The sequence below is a fragment of the Halyomorpha halys genome, unplaced genomic scaffold (genome assembly GCF_000696795.3).
Source record: "Halyomorpha halys isolate HHAL.00 unplaced genomic scaffold, Hhal_1.1 Scaffold1261.1, whole genome shotgun sequence".
Taxonomy (NCBI): domain Eukaryota; kingdom Metazoa; phylum Arthropoda; class Insecta; order Hemiptera; family Pentatomidae; genus Halyomorpha; species Halyomorpha halys.
The window spans coordinates 198,765-214,089 of NW_027113948.1; the positions used below are offsets into that span (position 1 = coordinate 198,765).

A 15,325-nucleotide genomic window follows, 5' to 3' on the forward strand; every position below is an offset into this window, starting at 1 on the left:
ATATTCAGGGTGATAGGACGAGCCCTGCCCATGGAGCCTCTTATGAGTATGGCTTGAGTCATGGCTGCTGCCATACTCAACGTTCTTTCTAAAGCTCTGCAGCTTTCCCCAAAACCCCCCGTTTCCTGTTGGGATCTGTGAGATCTAATAGTCTGGAAGGACCCATTTAGCCTTCAATCTAGAAAGGATGGTAGGGAAGAATTTTGTCAAAGTTGCGCCCTTCTGGCTTGCTACCCACCGTCCATTTCACTCCTGTATTGAGTATTGAGTGTATTGAGCATTTTCTTCCATTAGTTTGGAGTCTCACCGATCCTCTCTCGGAGCTCCTCCGGTAGCACTTCTAGTCCCCGCCTCTTTACTTCATATTTAAGGACATCCTCCCTGAGAATGAGGTCTAGGGGCATCGATCCGGCCAGCACCTGCACCGCCTGATGTGACACCGTTCTGTATGTCTTTGTGACCCTCAGCAGAGCCAATCTCTCTATGGTGGCCAGTTTCCTCTTCTGTGTCTGCGTAAGGTTTCGACTCCACTACACACTTTTTCTTTCGACCTCGTAGTAGTTACCCCTGATCCTGACACTCCTGTTATTGACGTAACTACCTACGAGGGAGTATAGATTACTGGGGGTGTCGAGCTCTGGTAACCGCTGGAGTACACGGGGCCACCAAACGCTGTCGAAGGCGGAGGAGAAGTCAAACATGATCAATAAGACATATTTCTCCACCCTCTCCTCCACGTCCCTACGCACTCTCAGCAGCGCATCCGTAGTTCCCTTGCCACGGGTCGAGCCGTATTGCCGTGGATGACTTGCAGCACTTAGGACTGGTCTAAGGCTGTGTACGATCATGTGCTCCAGGACCTTACTAGTTACTGGGAGGAGGCATATAGGTCGATCGGCTTTAGGCGTTTCCTAATTCTCGCCACCTCCCTTGTAGAGCAGTCTCAAGTCTGCAGTCCTCCACTTGTTTGGAAAGTACCCCTTATCCAAACACTCGTTGAATATATCCAATAACTCCTCCTCGATATAAGGGGTACTGTTCTTGAGCTGATTACAGCTTCTATGCGATACCCCTGATTCTTTTCTGACTCCTTTACAATAAATTCGTACCAGGATTTCTTCTTCTGGCAGCGCACCCCCTTGCGGTATACCCTATACTTATGCCTCCTCTCGTCGTCTCTGCACTCCTGGTACCTACGCCTGGCCCTGTAGTATTCTTTTTTTAACTGCGTTAGAGCCGGCGTCCACCATGGGACCGGACGTACTCTCGCTCTTTGGCGTTGAAGGGTAATACTTGCAGCTTCAGTAATGATGCATGTAAGCATTGCCACCCTGTGGTCAATTTCTATCTCCACATCTATCTGCACCATCCCCCCCCCATTCTTGATCAACCAGTATTCCCTCCAGTTCACTGGAAAATGCTCTCCAGTTCGCCGATCGAGTTACGAAGCCGTTTTCAACAGCTAGGGCACCACCTTCCTCCTCCACCACACTGAAGGCTATGACCGATGGTCGGAGCTCGTATCTGTTCGTAGAGTCCAGTTCACAATACGCTTCGCTATGGGGTCCGTGGCAAGTGTCACATCTATCCCACTCGGGCCCCTCGCTCCGAAAAATGTTGGAGCAAAGGGCTCGTTCATAACGTTTGACACCTCGCCACACTCTCTTCTAGCAGTCTACCTCTGGTATCTATGTGGATCGAACCCCAAGCCGTGCTCGTATTTTAAATTGTATTAATAGTAGTGTGGAACAAAGGGGTGGTTGAAAATGTGAGAGACTTTCTGTGTTAATTGAATGTAAATTATTATAATGTTAAGAAGGAGAGACGGATTTCCCGCGTGAAGAAGTGCCAGGTGACTGACGAAGCCCCGATCTTCCCGATTTCCCAGGGGACCTGCGCCTAGGTTGCAACCCGGATGGGTGCGGAGAAACACGGTCCCTCGTTCCGATCATGCTGGCAAGCAGGGAGACTCTGTCCTTTCATCTACCGGTGGGTTATCGCGTGGAGCGTCGGAATGAGGCAGCATATTAAGTTCGTGAGACAGCTTGCACGCCACTAGTCTCTGTCTCACGAACGCTATCACCTCATCGACGGTGGGGAATTCACTGCTTGCATGGGCAAGCTCAAAGTGCCGTCTGGTGACGGGGTCCAAAGCTCGGAGAGCCAATTCGGACAGGATGACTTCCGTTTCGTCCTCCAAAGCCAATGCCCGAACCGATTCGACCCCCTCACCTACCTCGGCCAAATATGATGCTTACTTCGCGCATTTTATGCGATTTCGGCATCCGATTGATCATTCATACCCATTTTAATTGATCGAACAACTTTCTGAACGAGGTAAATTAAAAAATATGCAAAACGATTTTAACGATTATGAATAAATAGCCTTTCAGTCTAAAAATATATAAATAAATAAAATCGTTTTAATAATAGAACAAATAAATATTAACAGTGTCTTCGCCTGGTGCCAGAAATAAAGCATAGGTCTTTCTCGATCGGTGGCTGGCCAGCAAGTCCTGGACTCTGGCGTGATGGTAGGGGCAGGCCTGATTCTACCTTGCATGGTGCTTAGGCTGGGGCGGCTTTGCAGTCACGGCGTCTTTGGGGGCTTCAAGTGTCCGCGGCAAGGGGGGCATCTCCGTGCCTAATTAATCTAAAACATTTTTCCTTTATCTTCATTTGACAAAACACTCCCTCTACGGCTTAAGTTATGTTCTAATAATTGAATCAATTAATCCGATGCATGTTTGATGATCAGTTTAATTTAATTTCCATCATAGTCGACGATTTACACCGAAATGGAAAGTCTGTCATAAGTTGTGTGTTAAGCGGTGAAACTTGCATGTAAATTTACATAATTTAACTGTGAAAGGAACCGTGAAGGGTTTCCCCCGACGATTATTATCCATAACTGAGACAGCGGTTTGTTAATATTGCGGTTGGTAGCTGTTAGCCCTCATAGCACTGATGTACATTCAACTCTATTACTACTTTCATCATATAAAACAATAAAGTACTTTACACATCAAACATGCAAAGTAATATTTATTCTTAGATAATATTTTTTTTTGTTTAAAATCGAATTTTATTTATTGATAGACATTACAATCTGCCACACCGTTGTGGGAAATAGGTAATAGTGATGAATGATCACATTCTTTCTAAAATGAAATAAAATAAGAATGAAAAAGAAATAAAATGTTTCTTAAAATATATAAAAACAGAAGAATACAAGTCTCGATCGGTGGCTGGCCAGCAAGTCCTGGACTCTGACATGATGGTAGGGGCAGGCCAGGTCCTAGCTTGCATGGTGCTTAGTCTGGGGCGGCATTGCAGTCGCGGCGTCTTCGAGGTCTTCCGGTGTCCGCGGCAAGGGGGCATCAGAAAACGAGACCCCCGTCCCAAACTTTATATAAACTCCAAAAAGAGCCGAAAAATTTGGATTACTTAAATACGACACTTCCTTGGGTTCTTTTCGTCTTTGAATCTTATTTAGTATGTTTCTTTTTATTCGGCATAATTTTACCGCTTTCAGAGAATCCGCATCCTCCCTACCCAATCTTTATTTCCAACTAATACAAAATATACAAGACAGAATATATATACATAATACAAGAAAACTTGTTTTGCCGTATGACATTGCATAGGCCTAGGCAGGATTTCGCCAAGGGGAGAGCAGGGCTCAGTGTACGTACATACTAACACATAAAAGTGAAACATTGGGTAAAAGAAAGATACCTAATTCCGCATTCCAAGAAATGCCTCGCGTGGCATTATAAGAAGAAAATTACAAGTTCCGCTGAAGGTGGGTTAACAGAGATGGCATGATAGCCGAAGGAGACGTACCCAACAGGTTCGCGGGCGTTTGTGTTTCAATCCTAGCCATCAAGCAATGTCCCCTTTTAAAACATGGTTCAACTCGCTTGTCTGTTTCTAACTCTTATACTGCCTTCTGTAGATCCTAAGCGCTTACCGGTCTTATTTTGAACAACGCAAGCGTATTAGCTTGATTTTGCGCCAAAGTGGTCTCTGGTAACGTTGGGAATTATTTTGGCTTATAGGCTCTGGTGGGGCAGGATCATTTAGTGGAAAGTTCAAAACTGCCGGTATCACTATTTCATTTCCGTTCGTCTTCGCAGTTTATCAGCAACAAAAAAAAAATGAGAGAGTAGTGACAAACAAGGGGTAGCAGAAGAAGGAAATAAAAAAATGTTAATTTTTAAACTGAACTAATGTCCCGGGCTTCAGTACCAAGAATGGGGAAGGACGGCTCCTTTAGGGTAGGGGGGCTCAGATGATTTCAGCTTGCAGAGAACTTCGATCAAGGGGGCAGTGCTCTGCCACCTCCCAAGTATCGGTGGTGGGGCCACTTCGCTGAAGACCGGGTTGGCACAGATCTTTAGCCCATCAAGAAGAACTTAATATGCCTACAGCCTATGAAATCCGGTACAGAGAGAAGCTGGCGCTCATCACATACAGCACTGTTCCTGGCTCTCTAAAATCGAACTTCCTTTTACAATGCGCCGAAGAAGGGAATTCTCGAAACTCTGCAGCTGTGATATCAGAAGAAGATTCTTAAGAAACTTCTTAGCGTGATATTGAAGAGGTGTCGCAGGAGCGGTGTAGATAGCCATAGCCATTCATAGAGGAAAGCCTGCTATGTCTTCAGCTGGAGGTGCAGTGAGATCAGCTGTGAAGTGAGCAAGTAGTAGAGCTTATAGGACTTCTGCCGGGCCATCTTGAGAAGGTGAGATGCCTATCCAGTCAAAGTAGAGGATCGTATTCGAAATTTGTCTGCTTTCACCATCCACGACGAATTGCTGAGGGAGTCTGCCTCTCTTGCAGTTGAAGGACTTGACTACAGCATCAGTCTTTGCCGGGTTCACCTAGGTCCCATCCTTCTTCAATGTAGCTGCAACTTTTTCTGACGAAGTCCATATGACCATATAAGTTTATATATATATATATATATATATATATATATATATATATATATGATAAGTGGCCTAGTCTGGGCGTGGTGGAGAGCTTGCTAAGCATTCATGCTGGAGACGTAAACTCCAATATAATCGGGATAATCAAATAAGACGTTTCTCATATACTAGTGGAAGCTGATCGGGCGATTGTGCTTAGGCAAGCCTGTTCAACAAGCGATCGCTTATTTCCAGATAGTTGGGAAGTAAGAGATCCTTATGCACGAGTTGAAGATATTCAGTAGGGAGGCTTTAACCATCCTGGGAAGTATCTTCAGTAGATGACCATCATGACCGCTAGCTCCCCTTAGTGCGGCCTAGTAACGACTCCAGCTGGCTGAAGGTGGAGAAGAGCATGGGCATCTCAACGGGACTTGGCCTTGCAAGAGGTGGTAGAGGAACTCTTGATGTCCTTTTAATAACTAATACAATATATATGATAAATAATCTAAAATGTATACACATATATAAAAAATGCTCTTCCTCTATCCCATTTCAAGAGAGTGGGCTGGGTCCGGTGAAGACAGGGGTACAATATTGGCCCAGGATTTGTTGGCCGCAGTTGATTTATATAAGGAATCCATCCATCAATATGTATACACTTTACATATGGCATTTGATCAGATGATATGGACCATGAAAGGCCGTAACTTTATATATATTTAATTCCTTTGGTGCCATTTTACGTTATCACCAAGGCAAATTAGGTTTCAATTGGGTTGATATTGTAATACTTTTATATGTCGACAGGAGTACGAAAAAAACTTGTCACCATGTCTATCTCACCAAATTTTGTAGGAGAAACAAAAAACTCTAGTCTCGTGAAGACGTTTTATATTTATACGTTATTTTCGTTCGAGGAATGGGCTAATTGGAGGTGGCAGGGCATTGGAGTACACCATTTCAAAGAGACACCGAGAACAAATAAGTTTATATACGATAAACAAATACTTACGGGCTCTGAATGGTCCAATGCCCTGAAATTAAATATAAATTATGCACCCCTACGTGGAGTCCCAGGTGTCGGCGGACAGTATAGAGAAGTTGGGTCCCTCTGTCGCAAATGCAACAGAGAGCCGGAAACACCAGCGCATGTGCTGGGGAAATGCCCCAACAACTCCCTCCTCATAACACGCCGACATCATAGAGTGAAATACGAGTTAATGAAGCTCCTAAAAGAAAGAGATTTAGACTGTTTTGACGAGGTCTACTGTGTAGATACGGATGGATCCACAAGATATGCAGATATAGTTGCTTTTCCTAAGAAAGGGAACTCGGCAATCATTCTGGATCTCACCGTGAGATATGAAAATAACGACCTTGACCTGAACTAAGGTAGATAGGGAAAAGAAGGAAATCTACGATAAATGTATCCCTTTCCTCAAGGAGAAGTTCCGTGAGGGCTTCGTAGAACGAGACAACGTGAGAGGCCTCTGGTTCGGAGCCCGTGGAACTATTCCCAGCACAAGTAGGAGCTTCATGGAGGAGCTCGGGGTCGATGTCCAGGACGTGGCTAGGATGACAGAGAATATAATACTTGACTCCCTGGGAATCATCCACCACCACATGCATGGAAATTAATGAGTAGGGGAGTTATCCAGAGGAGGGATGACATGCATCCATCGCAGATCTTATTTGTTGTTTTATTTATTTATTTACTACTTTGTTATTTTTTATATTCTAATATTTGCTATATAGGGGAATTTGTTGATAAAATGAAATAATGGTTGTAAAATGGAGGGGAAAGAAAAAAAAAAAGGAATAAATTGAAAAGCTTGTATTTAGTTTGTAGACTGATATTAATTGTAAAAGAATACTATGGGGAAAAAAAAAAATGTTATCTTTCTATTATATTGTATCATATCAAAAAATGTAATTTATAAATTTATATATGTCCGATCACGGATTGATCAGTATGCTGTGTAATGTAGCAACCCGATGTATTTGGGCAGCATGATTGAATAAATTTCTTTCTCTCTCTCTCTACTCAACGATATTTTTTATTTGTTTTAACGGCTTCGTAATATACAGAGATCCACAGCATACCTCTGTCCCGATTACCATACCAGACAGAGATCCTCTTGTCTTTGTAAAACATATTTTTATTAATTATTCACCCGTACTTAATAGTTTTTATTGCGTAATAAAATCTTTTTTTTTTTTTACAGCAAAAGTCGAAAGGTAATGTCAGCAAATCCGAAACGTTGGTCAAGTATAGCGATGTATAAAATATAGTAAAATAATTAATGAGTTTCCTGTACAAACAAATAAAGGAAACCAAATTTGCTTAAGCTAATTACATAAACCATTTATAAAAATATGTAATTTATTTGCCTCAACGGTATCAATTTTGTACATGTATAAGAATTCGTGGACCTTAGGCCAGGGAATGACCCTACTCCTCATTTGCGACTAAAATGTTCATGTAGTCTGATTTTACACTGAAAAGTTGGATAATTAGGTTTTGTGATTTTTTGAAGAAAATCTCGTTTATAAATTTAAGTTTTGTGATTTTTTGAAGCAAATCTCTTTATAAATTTAAGTTATGTGATTTTTTAAAAGTAGATCTCGTTTTATTTTAAAAAAGGAAGCTACTACTCTTGAATTTTTCAATGTAATTAACTCAAAAACTGCACCTCGAAAATTACATAAAACTCTCTTCAATAAATATGGTTTAGTATAAGTTCTTCCCGCATAAGGGGGGTCGTTTCGGCGGAGCAAGAGATTTTTTCTATTATAAACCATAGTTTTCTTGTAATAATAAAGAAAACACCTTTTAAAAAAGATATGAATCACAAGATGGCTTAACAGGCTGCAAGCGTTGTTGGCATATTAATAACTAGTGGTGAAGTGTAACAGAACAACGTTATTTTATGGCCAAAATTTGTAAAAAGTATTAAGCTATTCAATAAAAATAGCTCAGTGAGATTTAATTATTTAAGAGTTTCTTCCCGGTTTTAGGAATGCAGAATGGACAGAGCTGTAGAATGTTTCTCTGATGCAGAGGAACTTCGGACTCGTGAGAGACACTATCGTAAAGTTGTGACCACTAACTTCACGTTTGATGGGCTTTTTATCGATTCATGTAGCAAACTCATCATTAACTCAATGCAACTCTTACCTTGGTTCTTAGAGTATGAGATCCCATTGCCGTAAGTATATTTAAAATGTACTTAACCTTTTATGGATTATTACTTTCCAGCTGTTTGTATGATTTTCGAGTAGAGTATTGTTTAGTATAATTAAACAGTAATTCAGTGATCCCTCCCAACTTATAAAAAAAAAATAATTGATGTAATATTTGAATAGTAATCAGATCAGATCTACTTATTTTAAAAGAAAAAAAAAGATATTTTAAACTATGTGAAAATTAAAAAAATATAAATCACACATTTCATCAATATCTTTAACCTTTTACATCCCACCATCTCATTGTAGTGACTTTTTTTTCTGTTATCTTTACCTGAATAAAGTACAGTTTAGTTCTTTAAAAAATAATAATAATAATAATAAGTCCCTGGAAAAAATCTAACTTTTGAAATAAAAGTGATAAAATCCATTTTTTTTTTTTTTGTAATTTAAATATTTCTACTTTGATTTTTATGAAAAAAAAATTGTTAGAAAAAAATCACTGACTAGTCCAAAAAAAAATTTAAATAATGCATAGTAAATGCAAGTTCTTGCGAATACATTCCAGGAGTGTTTTTTTTTTTTTTTTTTTAATGATTATCAGGAATCCACCACTAGGCATCAGACCTTTACTTCTTTCGAGCTGCTTTCCCATATTTATTTCAATTAACAAAAAAGCAATCACTGAAGTTTAGTGTTGGTTTGGCTACCTAAATAGAAACTACATAAAAATATGTTAAAAGACACGGAAAAAAGCTGTTTGAAAATCTTTTTTTACAGGGATAGTTTTAAAGAAGTTATAAACTTGGCCGCCGAGAGATTCAAGAAGCGGGTACTAGGCAGAGTAGACTATGGAAATATCGCAGTTGCGACAGACGTTTTCAAGAAGATATTTGAAAATGCTGCGAATGAAATTCCTAATATTAAAGACCGTATTCAGTAAGTCTATGTTTATCAAATTAATGAAGTCAGTTAGTAGAGTTTTATCTAGCAGACACTATAGCCTTATAGTACAGATAGGGTAAAGTCTAGTATAGTAGTACCTAGGAGGAATCGACCGACTTAATAGTACAAGAGCCGAAGAGGAAAAGAAAGGCAGTTATATCACCCCAATTTTTGAATTCACTAATGTAAACTACATATATTTGGGAGTCAAAATTGACGAGTCTGCCAATTCAGTTCAGGGGAGTTTAAAACTGTCGCCCGTTCCAAAAAGTAACAAAAACACAAAAAATGCAGTTATTTCATACCTCTTGTTTCTTGACTCATATGAAACTAGGGTTGATACTGACAAAAAAGAAACTTGTCTGCCAAGCTAGTGATGTGTCGCGCGTTGTACAGACGCGTTCCAAAATTCAATTTAAAAAATGCCGTTACTTCATACCTCTTGGTTTTTGACTAATATGAAACTAGGGTTAGTACCGACACAAAAGAAACCTGTCTGCCAAGCTTGTTCTGTGCCACGCGTTGTACTGACGCGTTCCTAAATTCAACTTAAAAAACTCAAAAATGCAGTTATTTCATACCTCTTGGTTTTTGACTCATACGAAACTAGGGTTAGTACCGACACAGACGAAATCTGTCTGCCAAACTTGTTCTGTGACGCGCGTTGTGCAGACGCGTTCCTAAATTCAACTATGGAAACACAAAATTTGAACTTTTTTCGGTTAGTTATTTATATCTTCTTTTTTATTTATTACCTTTTTTACCCATCTGAAATTTATTTACTTGAGTCTGTACTGACACGAAAGAAACCTGTCTTCCAAGCTTGTGCAGACGAAATACAAAATTCAACTTTCAAAATTTTTATTATATCCGGAAAGATAGTTCTAGCCTATTTCATCATTTTTTTAAAAAATATTTGAACACGTTATTTAGATAAATATGCATATGAAATTAGAATTACTTCAAACAGACAAACAGAAAAAAAATAACAATGAAATATATCATTACTAATTAAAAATTTGGTAAATTTGTAAAAGTCGTTGCTAACATCTTTTATTCTCTTTGTTTAACTAAAAATTAAGCTGATTCAGGTAGTTTTTAGATATTCCCTTTAGACTCATAAGACTCGATATCTGAAGGCGACTTCTGCACTTTATGCTTTCCAATATCCTCACATTCTTTCCTTTCTTTACTATCTAAAATATCAGTGTATCAGAATTTCATTTCTCAAAATACCAGATTTGATTGTAAATGTCCTCTTGTCATATAAAAATTTCCATCCGAAAATTTCTGCTAACAAAAAGTTGGATTAATGGCGGTAAAAATTACTCAACATTGCAGGGTTGAATTAGTATATTTTAAATTTTTCTAAGGGAACCCACTTGAATTGAAGATGCTTCATTGCCATACATTTTCATAAATAGCTGACATGAAATTTCTACATAATCTTAAGTCTAATAAAAAAAAAATTCGCTTTGATTTCATTTATATTTGTACATTTCTTTCTTCTACGTATGGAAAATCTAATATTTCCTAAGATATAGCCGTCAAAAACAAAACATTTTGTCAGACAAAAAAAAAATCGTCATTTTGTGAATTTATTTTGCTAATATCATGAAAACTACTACTCATACGAAAAACCTTGTAATAACTTTTTTAGGACGTTAAATAAGCTTTAATTTGATGCCTAATAGACATCTTTACACATAATAGTTGCAGAGATTTAGCCGTCATAATCAAAATATTTTGTCAGAAAAACGAAAAATGAAAAACTTTGTTTTTAGAACTTTTAATAAGCTTTAATTTAAGGCCTAACATCTAATTAGAATATTTTTTGTAGTATATTCAACTTGCTTCAATTGGATTTCTAACAACGATTTATTTATATGAAAAAATAAGAGTTTAAAAAATATTTTTTGGTAAATATTGATGTTTGAAAAACTTATTAGAAAACTGTTCTTTTGTTACTTAATAAATCGTTCAATAAAATTTAATTACTACCTACTTTTTATTCTTATAATTTTTCTGCTAATAGTGATGTTCGTTACTAAAGTACCTTTCATGTATAAGAGAAAAACCAACAATCAGAAAATTAATCAATTGAAAGACCGCATCACACCTTAATAGATAAAACTTAGTTTTTTCGTCAAATTTCAGATTTATAAAAAATGTAATAAATAAAATGAAAGATATAAATAACTAACCGCAAATAATTCGAATTTCGGGTTTCCAAAGTCGAATTTTGGAATGCGTCTGCACAACGCGCGGCACAGAACAAGCTTGCCAGACAAGTTTCTTTTGTGTCAGTAACAACCCTAGTTTCATATGAGTCAAGAAACAAGAGGTATGAAATAACTGCATTTTTTGTGTTTTGGTTACTTTTTGGAACGGCCGACATTTTTATATTCCCCTGAACTGGATTGGCAGACTCATCAATTTTGACTCCTAACTATAAGTAGTTTACACTAATGAAGTCGGAAATTGTGGTGAAATAACTGGGTTTTTTTCGTACGGGCTCTCGTACTATAATATATATACCACTTTTCTAATAATTTAACATATTTTCTTTAAAGTATTTTCAGAACTTTTTACATTTCTTCTTTAAATCAGTTTTTTTTAACTTAGTAGCAAGCTGTCATAGTTTCATGTTCATAGTTTTATCTTAAGGGTCATTAGTATATAGTGAAGGAATACATATAATCGAAATTAATGAGGTTTAAATACTTATCGAGGGTATACAAAAGTATGTTTGTTGTATCATTGTTTTAAACAGTGAATTTCTGGGTGAAACAGTGAATATACGTTGGGAGGTTCTAACTACTCTATTGCTATGTGTTAATTTCTATATCAAAATAACTTTTTTTTGAGATCGCTTTAACTCACCACACTCAACACACTTTTGAAGCAGGCCATAAGAGACTGGAAGCTTGTGAAAATTAAATCCAAACCCCAGTACAAATTTTGAGTGAGCAACAGAAAATATTACTAATCCAAACATATCTTGTTCAGCTCATACCTCAATCAGAATGTTTCTTGATAAAATATTATTTATCAAAGAAATGAACCAGTACCGTGAGTTCATTCCCAAAACTAAATGTTTGATAAAATGTTCGTGGACACTTTTTCAATTGAATTAGGATCAAGGAAAATAAAACAAAAAATCCTAATATGTCTCCTAATTTGTCAAATAAATCCTAATTCACGTTTGGGTTATGTTTATTTTCATGTAAACTTTAATATTAGCATAACTGTAATAATTAATACATATTAATTTATGAAGAGTTTAATTTATAAGAGCAGAGCTTTAGCTTTTAATTGTTTTAACATTGAAACCATTTCCGTCTTATCATTGCCCTGTGATTAACATCAACACAACCAATTCAATGTATGAATTTGAAAATTTTGAAATGTATACTTTCAAAGAAAATTAAAATTTTTAATTAGTTTTTGAGAAATGTTAACTTATCTTAAGTTGTTAAGCGTTCCATATCATATGAATGGGCATGGAATAGGCTTTAAATGATACCAATCCCATATCTAAAGCTAAATTATGGAAGCTTTTACAGCTAATTCCAAAACCTATTCTCTAATTTTAGTCCATTTATGAGAACTTAAAATTCTGTAATTTAAAAAACGAGTGGACATATCAATAGTATTTCCAAATCTTACCAGTACAACATTTGAGCAAAATTTGAAGGTAATCTGAGATGGTATGGTGCAAAATTGTGTTGAGTTGACGAAGAATGAACCAGTCTTAATGGTTGGCAACCGAAGGTTATTTGTATTCGTCGTATTGGGCTTTTTGTTTCGTTTAGTCGCACGAAACATCATTGGTCATCAATTTTTTGTTTAATTTTATTTATTTTTTAATTGGATTATTATTTTATTTAGTTATTTTTACTATATTTTTTTCCCCCGTGTGACCTATTCTTAACCTGGTCTGTACGACCTCCTCTCTACGGTAATTGTGGCTGAAGGCACCCCAGGGCTTATCGTCCTTTTAAATCATTTTTAGTTTACTCCACGGGCTTTCATTCCACAAAGATGATCATTCATTCATTTATCTTTGATTTCCTTTTCAAGGGGTTTGCACATTTCTGATGGACTTAAAATTGCCTTACTCCGTCCCGAAAGCGCGAGTGCTTCTCTTGCAGCATGATCGGCCAGTTCATTCAGCTATTCCTACATGAATTAGAACCCATATAAATGTAACTGACATACCCATATTGTATAGAGTGTTTAAGTAAAAATGGATACAGAAAATATTCGGATGCTCTGGATACATAAAATCTAAACCTTTTAATGAGTTTAATAGGTCTGTAATTATTGTTATATTGTTGTGGTTCAAAGAAAAATAGAAGTGAAGTACTGCTGCTGTTGCATTGAGTTCGGTAGTGAATATGTTGCATAGTTTGTGGAGTTTAATTCTGTACGTTGAGTCATTAGTTACACGATGATGCAGCTGATTGGTCGAATTTTGATCCGCCTGTGTAGATTATAAAGGCTTCTAGCATGTTTTGAATTAGACGAGAAAAGTGGGGTTTATATTCAACTGGTTTTAGAACTTTGGAGGGTCCATAGTGGATGATTGTTTTTTTGTTATCGTTTTTGAGAAAAGCGATAGCCGAGGAGAGTCTTTCAGATAACGGAATTTTGTTTTTAACGAAAGGAATGGAAAATTTTGGATTAAAAATATATTTATGTGTCGGATGTTTTGTCTATGGATATAATTTTGAATTGTAGTTTATGGCTAATTTAGATCTTTTGAACGAAAGTGGCGATAGTTTGGATTCAGCGCATAAGCTTAGAATAGGACTTGTTCGAAATGCTCCAGTCGCGATTTGGATTCCAGCTTGATTGACTGTGTCCAGTTTAGCAAGCACTTGGGAATGACCCGAGCCGTAGACGAATGAGCCGTAGTCCATTTTCGATTGTATTTATACTTGATAAAGTTTAATAAGGCTAGTTATATAGGCACCCCAGGAGGTACGGCTTAGTAAACGAGTAATGTTTAGTTTTTTTGTGAAGTTAGTTTTTAATACAGAGATATGTTATTGCCAAGTTATTCTTTTATCAAATGTTAAGCCTAAAAATCTATGATAATCGGTGTACGAGGGAGTTTCCTAGAAATAGATCGGGTGATTGAGGTCTATGTCATTTCCTACTGAAGTGGAGGCATTTTGTCTTGTCTATGGAAAATTGAATATTGACAGTTTTTTATCCTGATGGTTGCGTCTTGTAGTTTAAGTTGAATATCTCGAATACTTCCTGATCGATTAAAGATTGCCAGTTCGTCGGCGAACAAAAGTTGCTTAACTCCCCTAGGCAAATTGAGTCCTAATTCATTTACAGCCAGGGAAAATACAGTGGGGCTGAGGACACATCCCTGAGTCTGATAAATGAGAACATTAGTCCTGTGATTCCTATAAAGTACAGTTTCTGTAACATAATGGAATGATTTATATTGCCAAATACTTTCAGCATATCAAAGAAGACAGCTATCATTTGTTGCCCGTTAATAAAAGCATACATCATGTGCTTCTGTTTCCAATGTTATCAAGTGGTGAATTGTAGATCGGCCTTTTCGAAACCCCGATTGGAATGATTGTATAAGGTTATGCTTTTCTATGATCCACATTAATCTTCTATTAAATATTCTCTCCATTATTTTGCAGATTCAACTTGTAAGAAACATTGGGCGGTAGCTAGATGGGATACGCCTATCTTTACCAGTTTTTAGAGTTGGGCTTTTAGTATAGGGCTTTTTCTGGACATGATAAATATGATTTGAATTGATCTTAGTCAGTCATATTAACTGATTGGCATACTTTTTTTTTTTTCAGATTTTGTGGACATGCGTCCCCTCATTTTCTACTCAGACAATTGGAGAAATATTTCGGGAACATACACACAATAATGATCAAGCACTGGCATATCATGAAGGACAAGGTCATCGAGCCTATCGTATCAGAGCTGCCTTACCTAAGAGAACATATTATTGCAGAGCACTTTGTTGAAAAAATCAGAAGCATGCTCTTGATATATCGATCAATGGTAAGTAATACCTTATTATTCTACAATTCTTCTCAAAATATAAACATAAATAATCGAAAAATATCCTTCATATATATACAGGTGTCTGAAGCTGCCATTGGTCTGTTTAATTCCTTTTTCTAGCCAAAAGAACATCTGTTTGAGGTTTCCACCATTCTTTGGTCCTCAGCCAGCTCGCATACCCTCTCTCAATAATTTAATTCATATAATAATAATTAATTATA

At 37.1% G+C, this 15,325-nt stretch overlaps 1 protein-coding gene across 1 annotated transcript in view; it reads left to right on the top strand.

The window, feature by feature from the left end:
• LOC106689022 (dynein axonemal heavy chain 12) overlaps positions 1-15,325 on the top strand; it is a 96,956-nt gene that overhangs the window by 16,643 nt on the left and 64,988 nt on the right. The window contains exons 5-7 of the mRNA XM_067051182.1: positions 7,935-8,125; positions 8,883-9,041; positions 14,891-15,101. Of these exons, the coding sequence (XP_066907283.1) occupies positions 7,935-8,125; positions 8,883-9,041; positions 14,891-15,101 (561 nt within the window). The remainder of the gene's footprint in view (positions 1-7,934; positions 8,126-8,882; positions 9,042-14,890; positions 15,102-15,325) is intronic.